The 20,872-nt window shown below is 36.6% G+C and overlaps 1 protein-coding gene across 2 annotated transcripts; it reads right to left on the reverse strand.

Moving 5' to 3' along the window:
* Window positions 1-878: 878 nt before the first annotated feature.
* On the reverse strand, window positions 879-4,413 carry LOC106963622 (uncharacterized). Of its 2 annotated transcripts, none has more exons than XM_015058641.1 (2): window positions 4,318-4,413; window positions 879-2,033 (listed from the first exon to the last, which is right to left on the reverse strand). In XM_015058641.1, the coding sequence occupies exon 2, from the start codon at window positions 2,031-2,033 to the stop codon at window positions 1,137-1,139; it is 897 nt and encodes a 298-aa protein (XP_014914127.1). In that variant the 5' UTR covers window positions 4,318-4,413; the 3' UTR covers window positions 879-1,136. The 2 variants fall into 2 exon arrangements, with proteins under 2 accessions (XP_014914127.1, XP_014914128.1); XM_015058642.1 differs by lacking the exon at window positions 4,318-4,413 and adding an exon at window positions 2,872-3,998.
* Between the last annotated feature and the right edge of the window lie 16,459 nt (window positions 4,414-20,872).

Here is a 20,872-nt window from a genome sequence, read left to right on the forward strand (position 1 = left end):
AAAGGGATTAACAAACTCAAGAATGCCAGGTGCAAATTAAAATTACAAAAGTCCAAACAAGTCAATTCAAAGTAAACTCAAAATAAACCACAAAAGGAAAACAATGCAAAGAAACACACACACACACACACACAAAGGGGAGGCTGCAGGGAGCACACAGCCTCCCAAACATGGGCTTCTAACTCATACTTAACTGGAGCAAAGTCAAAGTAGCTAAACTGAACAAACAAAGACCAAACTAGCTTAAAACCTGCCTAAAGCAGTTGCAACTACCAAAACAAAAGGCGGCAGCTTCACAAAACCTCTTCAAAATAGCTGCCCCACTAGAGGAGTGGATTCAGGAGCCTTTTATAGGGTGCAGGTGGGCCTCATCAACGTCTGATTGGCTTGACAATCCTCTGCTGGTCCAATGGTGTAGCTGCTTTCCTACAGCCTCCAGGCAGCCAATCAGGAAGATGTGCTCTCACAGCTGAACCTGCATAACAAAGGGAGCCTGCACAGCCTCAAGAGGCCAGGGGCCGTAACATAAAACAATTATTTTTGGAAATCTAATGGAAGCCAAACTGTGGATATAGCTCTTATGTATGCATTTAATTGTTTTCTGTTTCACCGGTTTTATTTTGTCATTGCTTTGGCACTTTTTGTATTGACGCTAAAATGGCAATGAAGTTTGGCATGAAGGTAAAATGAATTGAATGTACTTACATGTTTAAATAGTTTAATATTGATCAGTTTTTTTCTCTCTCTCTCTGCTTGAGTATTTGGAAATACTTGATAATGAATTATTTTATTTTTGAAAATTGATTATTGAGATTTTTGAAAGTATACTTTAAATTTACTGACGTGAAATATGTTGATGACTTTTTGATTATACTTAAATTATGGTTGATTTAACATAATTATTTAAGTGTTGGATGTTAAAGTTATTGGAAACATAATAATTGTATTTAATTTGTATAAACAAATGTGCATATGTAGATTTATACATGTGTTATTTATTTTCTTTATATATTTGTACATGATTTAAAGACAGTTGGTTGTTTTGTGTCTTTTAAAAGATGCTTTTCTGCTTTTGAAACCACGGTAAACTGCCTACTTTATATGTTACACATTAGATTAAAATATGTGTTGAGCGTTTATTCTGCATCGTTGCTACAACACACCAACTTTCCTTCCCTGCGAAGAAAAAGCAGAGGTAAAACCAGATTGCTGGGCAGACTGGAGAAGGTGCAGCCCATCAGCACCAAACATTCAGCAGAGCCTGATATGAACATGACGACCCAGACCAGGTTCCAGATGAACCTCAGCGACAGCACCTCCAGTATGACGACGACAGAACGCAGCGCCCGCCTCTTCAGCTGGTCGAACCGTTTCCTGACACCGCCCTGCTGCCCCGGACCCGGACGAATCAGAACGAGGAGAACGGAAAGGCTGCAGAAGAAGATGACGGCGAAGGAAAGCATCAGGAGGGCAGAATCCATGACGATGAAGAAGCTGTCAAACATCACCAAACTCATCCCCGCAAAGGAAAGCAGCCAGCTGCAGACGATTTCAGCGTTTCGAAACCTGGCCCCTCTTCTTTTTCTCAAACTCATGTAGGTGACGGGGTGAACGGTTGCCAGGTAACCCTCCACGGATACCAGGATGTGAGAAATGGCTTGCCCGTACCAGGAGAAAGAAAAAACAAGGCACCCAATGTTGAGAACGGATAGCTGACGGCTGTGGAGGCCGTAGCAGCAGAAGAAACCTCCAACCACAGAAATCAGCTCCATGACGACCAGGTTGTAGATGAAGCCGTCGGAGTGACGCGTTGCGGCCGCTGGCGACGCGGAGCGCCACTGGAGGAGAGCAGTTTGGAAAACAAAGATGCACAGAGGGAGAAACAGCAGGACGTTGATGACCGAGTAGGCGGTAAAAACAAAGGAGCTCGGTTCGGACAGGAAGCAGTTCATGAAGATGCGAAGGTGTTTGGAGGAAACGTTGGGATTCAAATAGGAGTCGTTGAAAGATGATGATGAAAAATCCATCGTCATCTGCAAGAAACAGCATAACCATCAGGAAGAGAAAGTGTTTTACTCCCATCTGTGAATTCAAAGTCATTAAGAGAGTTTACAGAGATGAGCAAGAAAAAAATACAATCATTTTACTGTAAGTAGTAGAAATGACGATAATTTGAACAAAATTCTCCCCATTTCTACTGCAGATTGACACACAACTCTGTAAAATTTAAATAAAATCTAAATTAAAGCTAAATTAGTTTAGTGTTTGATGTAAAATTTGTATAGAAATTGAACTGAGTAATAAACACATTTTCTTAAAGGAAATAATATTAAATACTCTTTAAGTTACTGTAAAACGAGATCTTTCCACGACATATTATTAAATTTTCATTGTAGAAATAAAAATTCATGCAGTCAAATTCAATAGATTAAAAAATTAGTTCTGATTTAAGCAGATGCTAAATATATGTTATTAGTCACATTTCTGCATTAAGAACATTTTTTTTCTAATTTATCTGCTGTCTTATTCTAATCTTAATTGTTACAGATTCATTAGAAATCCTCATTATTGGAATAAAAGCTTGAAAACATCAGTCTGCATGTTAGTCATCTGTAAAAGTGTTTTACTTATGAGCTGAGTTACAAAAATACAGAAAAACATTCAATGATATTCACATTATTTTAAATATGACTGCATATTCTGTTATAAGACTTAATAAATCGTTACAAACGTCCTCTGGGAAGCACAACTCATTTTTTCCTGCTAGTTTTCAGTTCTAGAAGTTTGTTTAAACATAAGCAATAAGCTCTGAGGATCTAATAATCTAATAATCTGATAATCATTTCTGTAAGTTATGAAAAGCATACCCACCCTGTTTGCTTCTGATCTCAGTACGACTGCTGCAAACTGAGACCAGATCCAAGATTAAGTGGTTTGACACACGGCACTATCATGTTTTTTAGGGGGAAAATTGGTTGGAAGAATTACTTGGAGGTATTTGCATTTAAAAAAAAATAAACATGCAATCTAAATATTTTTTCCTATATGGTTCATTTCTCATTAGGCAAATCTCTGATGAGTGTTTGACCAGAAGACGAGGGGAAGATTCGATCAACAACGGGAAGCAATAATGCAAATCTGACTAATCTTCTGCATCCATCAAGATTAAAAATGAAATGTTTATACAAAACAGTGACAGCGTGTGTATTCAAAACGAAAAAAGTCACTGAGCCATTGTTCCTTATTGCCCATTTATTCAAATATGGTACAGTATTTCTGGGAAAATAAATTTGATTTTGAGAAAAGGTTATTCCTACAAATTCACCTTAATCAACATGAAGACAGAATCACCTGTAGGTTTAAGAAAGTCGCCTCACACATGTGTAGGAAAACCGTATTAAATCTAATAGATGCGCACCAAAACAAGTCAGAGCAAATTGTCTGCAGAGATTAAATACACACACTAATCTGAAATAAGAGTCAAAATCTGGGCATTTCCCCATAGAGAGACCAATCAGTCTATGAAATCAAATTAGTTTGATTTGAGCCTTTGGTGATTAATTGGATTATATAAGATGAAACAAAAGATTAGGCAAACCCAGAAAAGACATATTGTTGGTGTTAAAGGTTAGTGTTATGCAAAATTAACTGTTTTGACCTTTATATCATGATATTTTACTCTGTGGATATAATCTGCGTAATATTTGGCTTGAATGAGAGACTAAAATTCAAAGCTTTGGCAAAATGTTAAAATTTTAAGAACTTATAATCAACACAGAGAAAATCCTACGGTTTGGACTCCCAACGCCCGTCACAAAAGCAGATGGTCTAAAATAAATAACGATTTGATTTTCGATATGAAATGATCCATATAAAATGAATTAGAAAATGCAAATTTATCCTAGGATGCAAAAAAACTCTGTAAATGCTGCGACTCGGCCAGCAGAGTTTCAAGAAGACAGTTGTTGGGTCGGGGGTCAGGTCGGTTCGACGCCAAAGAAAAGAAAATTACAACCAAGGCCAGTAATTTTTTAAAATATTTGTTGAACATAAGTTAGAGATTATATTAAATTATTGCATAGCCATCTTCAAGGATGTTTTTCTTAAGTTTGTTGGCAGAATGGTTTTATTAAAAAGACAGATAAATTTGAAAAGTATTATGATATAGTGATATTGAGTAAGCTGATGCTTTATTTAATTTTTATTTTTGTGAATTGAAGAGCCAGCTTTCTCTTTATGTGGAAACAGGGCATTTATGATTTCTCTTAGTGAATTGTTCATCTTACTGAGTGAATAAAATAAAAAATGAATCTTAACCTCGTTCTTCCTCTCGTCTCCGGTGGGTTTGTAGGAAAATGTCTCGGCTCCTCGGTGAGAACTCTGCGGATCCCAACGTTTCCTCCATCTACTCGTCGCTCCTGTTCCAGATGCGCTGCTTCCAGACCGGACCCAGCTCCATCATTCACACCGCGTTCAGCCTCATCCGGATGTCTCTCCATCTTCCCCTCAGCGTCGTCATCCTTCACCTTGGCCTTCGTCGGTGGCGGCAGAGGCGCTCCTCATCCTCCGCTGCGCCGATGAGCCACTCTGACTTCTTCACCTACCTGGCGGCCGTCGTCGAGCTGATCGACGTGCTGGGATACATCCTTTTGTTTATCGGTATCCATGACGATGACTCCAACATATATTTCTCTGGGGTCGTTCTGAGTTTTTTTGTTTGGTATGGAGAGATGAACGTGAACGTGCTGACCTGTGTGGAGCGCTACCTGGCTGTGGCTCATCCCATCACCTACCTGAAGCTCCGGAGTGAGACAGGAACCAGAATCAGAAACATGATCTGCTGCTGCTTCTGGTTCTCCAGCTTCGTTGGGATTGGGTTGGTGGTGTTGGGAGGCGTTGAAGCGTTTTATGCTTTCTTCCTTCTCGCTCTGTCTCTGGTGGCTGTGTCTTTCTGCAGTCTCTCTGTGCTCTGCACCCTGATTCGACCGGGTCCGGGTGAACAGGGTAAAAATCAGCACCAGATGGACCCATTGAAGCAGAGAGCGTTCCTCACCATCGTGGCCATTCTGCTGGTTCTGCTGCTCAGGTTTGCTTATAGTGTCGTTTGGCTCGTCATTTATTTGGGTGCAGATGCCAGTAACTGCATCGTGATCGTGAGTAACTTCTTGTTCAACATGCCCAGCAGTCTGGTGTTACCTCTGCTGTTTCTGCACAGATCAGGAAAACTGAAATGCTGCAGAGTGTGAAGGTTTATTAGAGCTACGCTGCAGGAACACAACATCTTACCAAGTATTTTAGTTTCAAGTGCAAATGTCTAAGTACACAAGAAATGAGACAAAACTTTCTTACAAGTAACTTTTCAGTAAGAAATTGATTTTTTTAAGTAAATAATTCCTTTATATTCATAGTTCTATTGGCAGATTAATTCACTTTTAACAAGGAGAAAATGTCTTATTATAAGCGAGTTGATCTGCTGGTGAAACTTGTAGTTTTTCAACAATATAACAGAATTACTGGCTTAAAACAAGCTACCATATCCTGCCGAAAAATTACTTGTAAGCTAGTTTAGTTTAATATAATATAATTTTATATCTTTTCATTTTCAACACATTATTCAGGTTTTCTTTTTGGCTCAAAACTACAAGTCTGCACAATGTCTGAGAATCTGTTTTATAGAGTGAACCGGGTTAAATCATCGTCAGCCTGTCTGCAGTCACATTTTATACATGTAGCTTAACTATGCTAAGTGCTAAAAGTGATGGATATAAAAATTAATCCTCTGTAATTTTCCTCTTTCTCATTAAAAATGTTTTAACATTTCAGGTCTGTTTCACTCTGATAACTCAAAATCTGTTGTTCTGTTTCTCTATGTGAAACTTTCAGGAAAAAATACAAACCTACTTGTTTTTAAGTTTCCTTTAGAGCTTTAAGCTTTAAGATTTAACTTAAATTGAAGACAAATTCTGTACTTTATGACAACGTTTAGACACAAATAAAGGACCAACGAAATAAACTGTTTGTGTTTGAATGTCACTGTCCAACCGAAGGTTTGAAGGTGCAACATCAGTTTGCGCTCCTGCCAAACGTCAACGTGCCACTGAGCAAAGCATTCAGCTCCAAACGTTCCCTGAAGGCATCGTGAGCAACTGGGTTTCCATTTTTATCCGGATCTGACTGAACACTGACTCTGACCAAAGCTGGACAAACTTCTGGCTTTCACTGGTCATCTGCTTTCTCTAAACTGATGAACAATACGCATAAAAGCACCGATTCAGACTCTCCTCCATCTGATGTTTAATTGTACTTATGTATACTTACATATTTTGCTGTATTATGTATTATTTTGAGTGATTAAGCATAAAAAAGAAAATAGCAAAAAATGTGTAACACTCTGAATTGAACACTTGTGAAATCTAAACCCTTCATGTAAAACTCTGCGACATTTCCCTGTAGATTTGGTTACGATGCTGAAAGCAGCAGTCAGTCATGCAGGAGAGGCTGTAAACACAGACATGTCACTGGAAAACGAGAGCAGGAGGAAAACTGACGCTATGAAAACAAAGAAATGTAATATGTATTACAGACACCTGAGCTCAGTATGTTTAACACCTGCTTAGTGGTTTTTATGTTCAAATAGTGATTTTAATCCGACAAACCAGCCTCATTAGAATACATAATGTAATAAATATGACAGTAAATACATTTCAGTATTTTTCTCCAAATATAGCTGTGATATTACCATCATCCCAGAATATTACCTGATTTAAACTCGTCTTTTTGAAGATTTTGAGGTTATCACATTAATAATAACGCACTAAATGGTTCTGATAGATCATGTTCTGAATCTAATTATGAGGATGAAATATGATGCTTTATGGAGTAACGATGTCAGCCAGTGCTTTGTTCGTGAACAGACACAACGATTGTCACATTTGCTTAAAGAAATGTCCCATAAAGGATGGACACAAAATACAAATGAGATTTTTACATGCAAATCAGCTGAACTCTTCTCCATGTCGCACTGGGACGAGCGTTAACGTTTTACAGAAACTGTTTGGATCCAAACAGTTTCTGGCTGTGAATCTGAGGCGTCAGGAAGAAAGAGAGGAGAAAACGTAACCGGTAAGGTCGATTCTTTTTAAATCACTTTAAAGAAAAAGTACGCTTAAGTACCATGGTGTCAACTTTGAAAAAGGAAAAACAAAATTTGAAAAATTTTTTTTTTGTCTATTATTTGCTAATTAACAAATTTAAAATATTTATTTTCTTGAATTGTCAGTAAATGATAACTACTAATAAATTAACAATAATGTGAATTAGTTCATTATTTAAGACAATGTTTCCTCTTTATTCCCCTTTTCATTCTCTGTATTTGTCATCAGAAAAAATTAAAGTGGAAATAAAGAATTTCTGATTTACCCTTTGCTTGTTTTTTCATTTTTATTATTATTCAAGCATAATTTCAGACATTTAATTGGCTGAAAAACTTGTCAGTTCAACCAAATTAATTTTCTTTGGTTTGAAGGACATGAAATTTGTAGCAACTGAAATATTTAAGATCATAAATGAAGCCCATGTGTGAATAGGCTCGTATTAACATTCAGACAATATTTTACAATTAAATTGTATGTTATATAAAAACCATTTCAAATTTAAACTCCATCTAACTTCCTCTAAAATATTTGAAGTCAAATGAATCCCATTTAAGTCAACTTATCTGAAGTTGCAGCAATAGCTGTTATTATGTGGCAGTTAAACTTGATGCAACTTAACTGAGTCAAAGCAACATGGAAACTATTTTTTTTAGTGTGGTTGGACGTTTTAATAGCCCAGTAAGCGCACTGCAAAAACAAAAAAACCTCATCAAGTCAAGTTTCTAAAGTAAATGTCTTTGTCTTACAAATAAGACAAAATTAACGTACAAGTAACTTTTTAGCAAGATATGGAGGCTTGTTGTACTGGCAGATTATTTAACTCATAACAAGACATTTTCCCATGTTATAAGTTAATTTATCTGCCAATGAAACTAGTAATTTTTCATCAATATTAAGGAATTATTTACTTAAAACAAGCCTCTATATGTTGCTGAAATAAGTTCCTTTTGACTTATTTTGTCTTATTTCAAGTGTATGAAGAAATTTGCATTAGAAAACAAACAAAAATTAGTTAAGATTTTGTGTTTTTGCAGTGATTTTACCAAATGAAATGTTTTGTTCAATAATGAACAGTACTTGTCATGGCCTGTTCATGTTGTTTGTATTGAATAATAAAGTGTACAGCTGTATTTAGGTGTTTTTTTTTTTTTTTTACAGGCATGTCAGTGAACAGCAGCCTTCATCATCCTCATCCTCCTCTCTGCTGTCTAAACCAAGCTGCTTTATTTGCATCGCCTTTCACTGCATCCGGATTCTCATCCTCCTCCCTCTCTGCACCTTCATCCTCCAACATGGCCGCCACCGGTGGAAACAGAAGCTGATAGAGATTGATTTGATGTTGTTGAGGTTTAACAAGTTTGTTTAACTTCTTTTTCTTAATGTCTTTTACCCTTTTGGATACTTTAAATATAGTGACTGTAAAGACAACATTCAAATACTTTAGAGAAAAAATATTTACGGAAAACATGTTTTGCTTTGTTCTTTCTTAGTTTTCAAGAGCGGTTATGAAAATAAAATAAAAAAATAAAGATGTAGAACATCTGTTGTGTGACACCCCCTCTTATTGTGCCCTGGGCATCTGACCATGTTGTCGAAAACACTCACTGATGATTACAAAGCTTAATTAATAAATCATTTATGGATGAATGCTGATGAAAGAGCTTTATTTATGAAAATACAGGAAATGTCCTTCAAAAATGAGCCACAGAACAAGAGAAGCAGGCGAACTGAGGATTTCCCTCAATTAAATTCAGCTCTTGTTTAAACTGCTTTCAACTTAAATCAGATCACTTACATTTTTTAAAACTTTCAAATTATTAATATCATTTTCCCATTCAACATATTTCATTTTGATTTAGTCATGTATCTGTTAAGAAAACCAATAATTGCAGCATTAAATGCAGTCCTTACTTTGATTCCATGCAACTATAAAACACAGTTACACATTTTTCTTTTACTTTCGCTTTTTCTTTTTGCATCTGCATGAAGATGATTTTTTAAATCATGTTATCTCTCTGACAGCATTCAGCCAAATACGGGATGCTTTTGGATTATTTTGCAACAAAATTTAATAGGTAAGTAAATGTCGACATTACTGCCATCTACTGGGGAAATATTGGCATTACACAGAGCTTCTTTAAGCAACACTTTTATTTTAAATCTAAAACTGATGGTCTAATAATTCCACTTATATTAGCAAACTATTAATCTGCATAAAGTGCAAAACTTTTAACATAAGGAACATGTTTTTTGTCATTTACATTTCTGACTGAAAGACATTTTCTTTAGTTTAGGAGAAACATAAATGCAAACAAAAGCAAATGTGATTTCAGAACAACAATTTTGTTCTGGCCACAAAGACAATCAAAATTTTAGTATCATTTAAAAATATAAAGATGTTACATAACAATATGCCTTAAGTGATGGCTGAATAAATGAATCTTGTCATGAATAATGTCTGATCTGATTGTGATTTGAATAAACACTGACTATATGTTTGACTATTTGCACTATTTTGAATATACGCCTGCATTCAATTTTGAATTTTGTCAAACACAATAACCATAATCATCATTATCCTCATTTATAAAAATATTAATCATCCATAAATTCATTTATGGTTTGTGTTGGGTGTAGTTTTACCTTCCAAACACACACACACACACACACACACACACACACACACACACACACACACACACATGCACAGACATAAGGGGAACCGTTCCCAGTGCAGACACTCAGTTCAGACACAATCGATCAGGTAAGTGAAATAATTATTGTGTTGCATTATTTGCGCTACTTTTTGTTGTGAAGCAGCTCCAGGGAATGAAACCAGGTGTTTAAGTTTTACTTTGATCTGAATTTTGTTGTGAAAATTATATAAAAACTTTCCTATTAATCTTTTTATTGACACATTTTAATGTGTCAATCTTACATTATTATTATTTTTAATAATGTAAGAAATGTTCTGAGTCTAATAAAGTCACCTCACTGACTGACTGAAATCTGGTCAGTCAGTAGTGAAAAAATGTTTCTAAGTTTAAAATATTAATATAACTTTTACAGACATAACAGGTTGGTTATGATTGAGTTAGTTTGAGATATTTATTGAACTCATTGCCTGTAAGAAGGGGAGTAGAAAATTTAGAAGTATATATTTTAGATTTTGGAACACAGAGTGCATTTGTAACTGCGATAATATTTTACCTATTTAAAGTAACATCAGCTGATAAAAACTAAATTTAAAATAAAGAAGTTAACAAACTTGTTTTCTTTCCCCAGCAGAGATTAACCATTATTTGTGTAAAACTATATAATTAATATATAAATCGTTTTTCATCTGCTACAACATTTAGTTTATATTATAAATATTTATCACACTAGCTCGGTGCTCTTGGGGGCCCCCTGGTGGTGTGGAGGCCCTCAGCAGCCACTTTATTCACATTTAAAAATGCACGATATTTGTCTGTTAGTCCTAGAAATTGTTTATTTTTCATTCAAATATGTGTTAATTCCAAACAGATACACATAAATAAAGAGCAGCGAGAGAGGGCAGACACTGAGTTGTCCTGTTCGCTCAAATCCCTCCCTGAATCTAACAGTTTTCCTCCATTTTTTTGGTTTTCCATCAATATTTTCCCATCCGTTCTGACAGGCATGTCAACAAACTCCTCCACCTTCTCCAACACCTCATCACATCTCCCTCCCTTCTCCGTCTTTGATCGTCTGCATTTCTGCTGGAGCACTAGCATCGGCACCGTGGGCATCACCGTCCTCGCCGTCTTCAACGACCTCGTCCTCCTGCCGCTCTGCCTGGCCGTTCTGTGCGTGGCTCTGAAGCGATGGCGGCAGCCGTCCAAAGGAAGCCCGCTCAGCCACTCTGACGTCTTCACCTACCACATCGTGATCCTGGAGCTGATGAACGTCCTGGGATCCACCCTCAGCTGTCTGGGCATCCACACCAACAACATTTTCATGGAGGGAATCGGCATCTACCTCTTCGCGAACGTCTTCTCTGGACAGATGATCTTTCACATCCTGACCTGCTTGGAGCGGTATCTGGCCGTCGTTCACCCCGTCACCTATCTCGCCCTGAAGAGCGCGAAAGGCATCAGGATGAGAAATTTCACCCTCGCTGGAGTTTGGCTGACGTGTCTCGCTGGGTTGGGCTACCTGTCGCTACCCGATCAGAGGATCCTCACTATTCTTTCATTCTGTATGGTACCGACTTCACTGGCGATCATCTCCTTCTGCAGCGTCTCGGTTCTTTGTGCTCTGATTCGTCCCGGACCCGGAAGAAGAGCTGGCAGCATGCAGCAGGTCGACCCGTCCAAACGGAGAGCCTTTCACACCATCATGGCCATACTGTCAGTGCTGCTGGTGCGATTTGGAGGCCATATTTGTGTGAATGGGCTGTATGATCCACAGGACATGAAGCATGGAAACACCTGCAGCATCTGGCTGTCTGAGTCCTGGTTCAGCGTGCCCAGCAGCCTCATTCTGCCGCTGCTGTTTCTCCACAGAGCAAGAAAAATCCCACATTAGACCAAAAGTCAAAGGATCAAACCAGATTCTGTGCATTTCAGCGGATATGGGTTTGTGAAATGTGGCACATCTGTTGCTAAATCAAACTGTAGATCTGAGCTCAGCACACACTGAAAAAAATCTTACCAAATATTTTTGGTCTAATTTCTAGTCTAAATATCTTTTTACACTTTTAATAAGACTTGCTGCTAAGTGATTTATCAGCAAGATACATGAGGTTGTTTAACGTCAATCCTTTCTTAACATTGATGAAGAAGTTCTAGTTCCACTGGCAGATTATTTTACTTATGACAAAAATTTCTTCCCATTTTGTGACCAAGTCAATCTGCCAGTGGAACTAGAACTTTTTCATCAATATTAAGGATTTATTGGCTGAAAACAAGCTTCTATTTCTTGCTTAAAAGTTACTTGTCAGTTAGTTTTGTCTTATTTCAACCATGCTAAGATATTTGCCTTGGAAACTAGACAAACATACTTGGTAAGATTTTGTGTTTTGCAGAGAAACACAACATTGTGTCAATTTACTGTTGAGTTATAAACCCCAGTTGTTACCTTTGAAGTAGTGCAGACATAAAATCTGAGATCAGCTTAGCAATGAGAGTTTGTCTTTTATATTGCATTTGTGTGCCTTATTATTCAAATCACTTAATAATCTTATCTGATTCAAAACCTTTACTTGCATATCAAATCTCAATTTCCCTTAAAAAATTACTTATAATTTTTGAGGATCTTTATTTTATCATTTATCCACAATCTTGTTTTGCTTGTCTGTATGTAGCTATTCAGACAAATTCAGACAAACAACTCGACGTAAAAAGACTGGTAATCTAAGCAGCACAGAACGTTTAAGGTTAAAACATGTTTTTATTGTTTTATGATCATATTTCAGTCACCTCAGTTTTGTGTACACTGAACATTGTAGTATTTGTAAGATGTAAAATTAAAAAAATGTTTAAGAAGTTTTGCATCAAACTGCAAGCTGCTGTTTGACTAGCAATGAAAACTTAAATATCTGGGCAAAAAGCAACATGTGTGATTATTTTTAATAATACAGATTTCTCTCCTGCATCTTAGGATGTTCAGTGTTTACAATAAAAATATCAGAAAAAAAGTGAAGCGTCTGCAAATGTTTTTTCAATATTTCATTTTTTTAATCTTCTGTACACTGAGATTAGAGCAAAAAGTTCATTTAGAAATCACATTTTAATTTTCAATTAAGTGTGTCAATTCTTTTTCAATTGAAATACATTTTGGATATTTGAATAAGTGATGAAATGTGTAACTATAAATAATTGTATAATTTTTATTTCCAGAAGTTGTTTTCATATCAGCTTGATTGACAAATTAAAAGTAAATCTTATATGAAATGTCAGTGAAATAAGCAGAAATGATGGAAAGAACAGCTTTGAAATGTCGTCTAAGTCTGAAGAAGGATTGCTCAAGAGTAAATTATATGACTCCATAGGAAAATAATAATTTAGAGGGATCAATCAATCAATCAATCAATCAATCTGTGCACAGTGCTGTATATTCAGTCATATTTACATAAACCAAATATTGACCAACACATTTCCCAGATGACCTTGTGATGCTGGTAGTTTGAAAGCAGGTGTATTAAGTGCTAATTGTGTCCATTAAAATAACAAATAAACACAGGTGTTCTGGTGATTTATGAGCGGCTACTTCATTTCACAGCTTATTTAAATCCATAAAACATCCATCATATTTAGAAAGAAATGAGCTTGAGATGGACAAGACAAAGAATAAATCGCTGCACAGTTCAGGTGCAGGTGGAACAGCTCAGAGGCAGAACAGTGAGTACATTTTGTTATATAATATTAATAATCATAATAATACTTACAGTGACATAACATCAATTACTTAATATGTTATAGTTTTACAGTTCATTTTGCTCTACAATCAAACAAAAACGGAACATGAAGTGTAAACATGTAAGTTTTTTTTTAAAGAAACATTTAATGCTGAAGTAAAACTGTTTTTAGTTTTATGTCTATTTGTCAATTTTTTGGCAATTTCTCATTCATCCCTTTTCACATGTTTACTGTGTGATGCGCCAATATTGCAGTATTGCAGTGAAATTATTAGCTTAAAACACATCTGTAATATTAAAATGTTGTAAACAAACTTGATTAAAATCAGTCTTACATAATAAAGTTTCAGAATTAAGTCCGAGTTTTGTTTGTATTATACACTAATATACTTAGCCATAATATCTATATTATCAACATTTGTATAAATAAACATAGACTTGGCTAGGATTTCAAGAAAATGTAGACTGACTGGTGAATTATTTTGAAAATGTGAAAGTGGTTCCTGTTCATTCCCCAGTTTTGCAGTGTTGTCTTTGTGCAGTGACTTCACAGCGGGGGGCGCGGCGCTGCTCACCGCCTCATCACGGCATATGGCGCTCAGCACAGCCGCAGACCTACATCTGCATTACTGTGGCATGTTATGAGTAGTAATAATGTTCAAAAATGTTCTCCAACTCACCCTGAGAAACCTTCCAGCAAGCTTTCTTTTTAGTGATCCTGTTTTAAGCCACATTTCCGGTATTATTTTTAAACACAATCCTTCGGTAAGCTAGCTGTAGCGTCGCACTTTGAGTGACGTCACGGCAAATAAACGGTCGTTTACATGCAGTACCTCGCGGCCCACTAGGGGGTGCCCGCGGACCATCACAGTTTGAGAAAGACTGCTAATTCTAACCTTTAAAGTTGGTTTAATGCGCAAAGTTAAGCGTCTCCATACTATATAAGAGGCAATATTATGGCACGTCTCTCACAAAGCCTCTTGTATTTGTCTGCTGTTGATTTTTCACCAGAAATGCAAATCAACTGCTCTTCCTCCATCAACGCGTCTCTCCCAGCCGACCCCCAGGCCAGCTCGCATGTCGTCTGTCGGTTCTTCCGCTGCTTCAGCTCCACACTTGGTGCTTACATCATCAACTCTGTCATCTTCACCAACGTCTTTGTAATCCTGCCGCTCTGCGTCTTCATCCTCAGCGTCGCTCTGAAACAGTGGCCGCAGGGTTCCAGCAGGAAGACGAGCCAGTCGGATCTCTTTACGTATCACATGGTCGCCGTGGAGCTGATCAGCGTCGTTGTGCTCTTGGCCATATTTTGTGGCATTCATGCTAAGGTGGAACTGTTGACCGTGGTGGGCATCGGCTTTTTGCCCATCAACTTTTGCGGACAGCTCTTCTTTCACACCCTGACCTGCATCGAACGTTACCTCGCCGTTGTTCACCCCATGACTTTTATGAGTCTGAAGAATAAGAAAAACATCAGAGTCAGAAACGCCGTCCTCACCTGTGTGTGGCTGGTCACCTTTTCTGTCATTCCTCTGTTATTTGTTTTGGGCAGCATGTTCATCATCTTCATCTCCTATTCTTTTGTTCCCATGGCCGTAATCGTCATGTCCTTCTGTAGCATCTCTATCCTCTGCACTCTAATTCACCCAAAGCCGGGGGAAAGAGGCAGAGACTCACACAGAGTGGATCCAGTGAAGCTCAGGGCTCTCTGCACCATCATGCTCATTCTGGCTGTGCTGCTGTTCAGATTTGGAGGAAATATTTTAGCATCTTCTCTCGACAGATTTGTTACTCTTGAAGAGAAACAGAAATGTGGGATATTGATGTGTGATTTCTTCTTCTCTCTGCCTTGCAGCCTGGTGTTACCTCTGCTGTTTCTGCACAAAAGAAAAAAGATAAAATGCTGTTAAAAGCAGCAGAAAATGCGTCATTTTATTTTGTTTTATTTTTGGCTATGTTGGCTTAGTTTTGCATTAGTTTGTGTTCAGAAAAACACTGACACCTGTTTTATTTTATTATACCATGAACAGCATATCCAAATACTTTAACTATTTCAGACAAACATCTTAAACTGATTCCACTGTCTGTTAAATTCACATGCAGCTGCACAGTTTTAATTTTTTATGCTGTTTTCTCGTTCCTTACTTTGTTTTGAGTGTTGAACAAAGCTAAATTATTAATTTAATAGAAGAACTTCTTTTTGGGAAACATATTTTTTATTCAAACTCAAATTAAAGCCACAGTGTAATAAATAGGCTTCCTTGCTTTATTTTAAACTATGACATATAACCATAGTTACATGTTTTCATTGCCGTATAAACAATTATACTTTGTAAATTTGCTGTGAATGTTGAAATAAAGCTTCCAGTTGGATGTTTTTTTTGTGTGTTTTGACCTTTTTTGTCTGAAAGCACTGAGGATAAATAAATGAACAGAGAGAAACTGCGCAGATGATTTGAATGCTCAGCAGGATTTGTTAATATTTCCATTTAAATCCTGACAGACTAATGCTCCAGTTCAGAGAAACATTTAAATAAATTAGGTCTGATCATACCAGCTTTTCATTTGAATGTGCTTCTCTAGTTTCAGAGACATTTCATAGACTTGTTTGTCTCCAACTTAATAAAACTTTGCTTTAAAATTTTAATCCACAATTTGATGCAGAAAAATGAATAAATGTGACGTTAGAGAGATGCTGCAGAGAAATAAAAGGTGGATGTTTACATGCAGAAGCTGTCACTGACGGTGGAAATGATACTCAGGACATTTCCCCAGCAGATGACAAAGGTTTAACGTTTCATATGTTTGTTTGTTTTTTCTGTGCTCATTTCTACTTTGCATACTGGAGCTTAGATGGTAAAACAGAAAAAAACTTTTGGGTTCATATTAGACATTCACTCTTACCACAAACACAGAAAAGTTGATTACACCGAAGAATCAACCTCTGGATTAAAAACCAACATAAAGGTGAGTTTCTGTACTTAACCTGTTTTAAAAAAANAAACCCCAGTTGTTACCTTTGAAGTAGTGCAGACATAAAATCTGAGATCAGCTTAGCAATGAGAGTTTGTCTTTTATATTGCATTTGTGTGCCTTATTATTCAAATCACTTAATAATCTTATCTGATTCAAAACCTTTACTTGCATATCAAATCTCAATTTCCCTTAAAAAATTACTTATAATTTTTGAGGATCTTTATTTTATCATTTATCCACAATCTTGTTTTGCTTGTCTGTATGTAGCTATTCAGACAAATTCAGACAAACAACTCGACGTAAAAAGACTGGTAATCTAAGCAGCACAGAACGTTTAAGGTTAAAACATGTTTTTATTGTTTTATGATCATATTTCAGTCACCTCAGTTTTGTGTACACTGAACATTGTAGTATTTGTAAGATGTAAAATTAAAAAAATGTTTAAGAAGTTTTGCATCAAACTGCAAGCTGCTGTTTGACTAGCAATGAAAACTTAAATATCTGGGCAAAAAGCAACATGTGTGATTATTTTTAATAATACAGATTTCTCTCCTGCATCTTAGGATGTTCAGTGTTTACAATAAAAATATCAGAAAAAAAGTGAAGCGTCTGCAAATGTTTTTTCAATATTTCATTTTTTTAATCTTCTGTACACTGAGATTAGAGCAAAAAGTTCATTTAGAAATCACATTTTAATTTTCAATTAAGTGTGTCAATTCTTTTTCAATTGAAATACCTTTTGGATATTTGAATAAGTAATCAAATGTGTAACTATAAATAATTGTATAATTTTTATTTCCAGAAGTTGTTTTAATATCAGCTTGATTCACAAAATTATAAATAAATCTTATATGAAATGTCAGTGAAATAAGCAGAAATGATGGAAAGAACAGCTTTGAAATGTTGTCTAAGTCTAAAGAAGGATTGCTCAAGAGTAAATTATATGACTCCATAGGAAAATAATATTTTAGAGGGATCAATCAATCAATCAATCAATCAATCTGTGCACAGTGCTGTATATTCAGTCATATTTACATAAACCAAATATTGACCAACACATTTCCCAGATGACCTTGTGATGCTGGTAGTTTGAAAGCAGGTGTATTAAGTGCTAATTGTGTCCATTAAAATAACAAATAAACACAGGTGTTCTGGTGATTTATATGAGCAGCTACTTCATTTCACAGCTTATTTAAATCCATAAAACATCCATCATATTTAGAAAGAAATGAGCTTGAGATGGACAAGACAAAGAATAAATCGCTGCACAGTTCAGGTGCAGGTGGAACAGCTCAGAGGCAGAACAGTGAGTACATTTTGTTATATAATATTAATAATCATAATAATACTTACAGTGACATAACATCAATTACTTAATATGTTATAGTTTTACAGTTCATTTTGCTCTACAATCAAACAAAAACGGAACATGAAGTGTAAACATGTAAGTTTTTTTTTAAAGAAACATTTAATGCTGAAGTAAAACTGTTTTTAGTTTTATGTCTATTTGTCAATTTTTTGGCAATTTCTCATTCATCCCTTTTCACATGTTTACTGTGTGATGCGCCAATATTGCAGTATTGCAGTGAAATTATTAGCTTAAAACACATCTGTAATATTAAAATGTTGTAAACAAACTTGATTAAAATCAGTCTTACATAATAAAGTTTCAGAATTAAGTCCGAGTTTTGTTTGTATTATACACTAATATACTTAGCCATAATATCTATATTATCAACATTTGTATAAATAAACATAGACTTGGCTAGGATTTCAAGAAAATGTAGACTGACTGGTGAATTATTTTGAAAATGTGAAAGTGGTTCCTGTTCATTCCCCAGTTTTGCAGTGTTGTCTTTGTGCAGTGACTTCACAGCGGGGGGCGCGGCGCTGCTCACCGCCTCATCACGGCATATGGCGCTCAGCACAGCCGCAGACCTACATCTGCATTACTGTGGCATGTTATGAGTAGTAATAATGTTCAAAAATGTTCTCCAACTCACCCTGAGAAACCTTCCAGCAAGCTTTCTTTTTAGTGATCCTGTTTTAAGCCACATTTCCGGTATTATTTTTAAACACAATCCTTCGGTAAGCTAGCTGTAGCGTCGCACTTTGAGTGACGTCACGGCAAATAAACGGTCGTTTACATGCAGTACCTCGCGGCCCACTAGGGGGTGCCCGCGGACCATCACAGTTTGAGAAAGACTGCTAATTCTAACCTTTAAAGTTGGTTTAATGCGCAAAGTTAAGCGTCTCCATACTATATAAGAGGCAATATTATGGCACGTCTCTCACAAAGCCTCTTGTATTTGTCTGCTGTTGATTTTTCACCAGAAATGCAAATCAACTGCTCTTCCTCCATCAACGCGTCTCTCCCAGCCGACCCCCAGGCCAGCTCGCATGTCGTCTGTCGGTTCTTCCGCTGCTTCAGCTCCACACTTGGTGCTTACATCATCAACTCTGTCATCTTCACCAACGTCTTTGTAATCCTGCCGCTCTGCGTCTTCATCCTCAGCGTCGCTCTGAAACAGTGGCCGCAGGGTTCCAGCAGGAAGACGAGCCAGTCGGATCTCTTTACGTATCACATGGTCGCCGTGGAGCTGATCAGCGTCGTTGTGCTCTTGGCCATATTTTGTGGCATTCATGCTAAGGTGGAACTGTTGACCGTGGTGGGCATCGGCTTTTTGCCCATCAACTTTTGCGGACAGCTCTTCTTTCACACCCTGACCTGCATCGAACGTTACCTCGCCGTTGTTCACCCCATGACTTTTATGAGTCTGAAGAATAAGAAAAACATCAGAGTCAGAAACGCCGTCCTCACCTGTGTGTGGCTGGTCACCTTTTCTGTCATTCCTCTGTTATTTGTTTTGGGCAGCATGTTCATCATCTTCATCTCCTATTCTTTTGTTCCCATGGCCGTAATCGTCATGTCCTTCTGTAGCATCTCTATCCTCTGCACTCTAATTCACCCAAAGCCGGGGGAAAGAGGCAGAGACTCACACAGAGTGGATCCAGTGAAGCTCAGGGCTCTCTGCACCATCATGCTCATTCTGGCTGTGCTGCTGTTCAGATTTGGAGGAAATATTTTAGCATCTTCTCTCGACAGATTTGTTACTCTTGAAGAGAAACAGAAATGTGGGATATTGATGTGTGATTTCTTCTTCTCTCTGCCTTGCAGCCTGGTGTTACCTCTGCTGTTTCTGCACAAAAGAAAAAAGATAAAATGCTGTTAAAAGCAGCAGAAAATGCGTCATTTTATTTTGTTTTATTTTTGGCTATGTTGGCTTAGTTTTGCATTAGTTTGTGTTCAGAAAAACACTGACACCTGTTTTATTTTATTATACCATGAACAGCATATCCAAATACTTTAACTATTTCAGACAAACATCTTAAACTGATTCCACTGTCTGTTAAATTCACATGCAGCTGCACAGTTTTAATTTTTTATGCTGTTTTCTCGTTCCTTACTTTGTTTTGAGTGTTGAACAAAGCTAAATTATTAATTTAATAGAAGAACTTCTTTTTGGGAAACATATTTTTTATTCAAACTCAAATTAAAGCCACAGTGTAATAAATAGGCTTCCTTGCTTTATTTTAAACTATGACATATAACCATAGTTACATGTTTTCATTGCCGTATAAACAATTATACTTTGTAAATTTGCTGTGAATGTTGAAATAAAGCTTCCAGTTGGATGTTTTTTTTGTGTGTTTTGACCTTTTTTGTCTGAAAGCACTGAGGATAAATAAATGAACAGAGAGAAACTGCGCAGATGATTTGAATGCTCAGCAGGATTTGTTAATATTTCCATTTAAATCCTGACAGACTAATGCTCCAGTTCAGAGAAACATTTAAATAAATTAGGTCTGATCATACCAGCTTTTCATTTGAATGTGCTTCTCTAGTTTCAGAGACATTTCATAGACTTGTTTGTCTCCAACTTAATAAAACTTTGCTTTAAAATTTTAATCCACAATTTGATGCAGAAAAATGAATAAATGTGACGTTAGAGAGATGCTGCAGAGAAATAAAAGGTGGATGTTTACATGCAGAAGCTGTCACTGACGGTGGAAATGATACTCAGGACATTTCCCCAGCAGATGACAAAGGTTTAACGTTTCATATGTTTGTTTGTTTTTTCTGTGCTCATTTCTACTTTGCATACTGGAGCTTAGATGGTAAAACAGAAAAAAACTTTTGGGTTCATATTAGACATTCACTCTTACCACAAACACAGAAAAGTTGATTACACCGAAGAATCAACCTCTGGATTAAAAACCAACATAAAGGTGAGTTTCTGTACTTAACCTGTTTTAAAAAAAAAGCTTTTTTTTAAGCTGTAATTTTGGAAATACTGATTTG

Source organism: Poecilia latipinna, unplaced genomic scaffold, assembly GCF_001443285.1.
Source record: "Poecilia latipinna isolate Pla-1442-1.1 unplaced genomic scaffold, P_latipinna-1.0 Scaffold1559, whole genome shotgun sequence".
Classification (NCBI taxonomy): domain Eukaryota; kingdom Metazoa; phylum Chordata; class Actinopteri; order Cyprinodontiformes; family Poeciliidae; genus Poecilia; species Poecilia latipinna.

Bases quoted from the DNA above. Each gene is read 5' to 3' on its own strand.
- LOC106963622 (XM_015058641.1), bottom strand. From the start codon at position 2,033: ATGACGATGGATTTTTCATCATCATCTTTCAACGACTCCTATTTGAAT.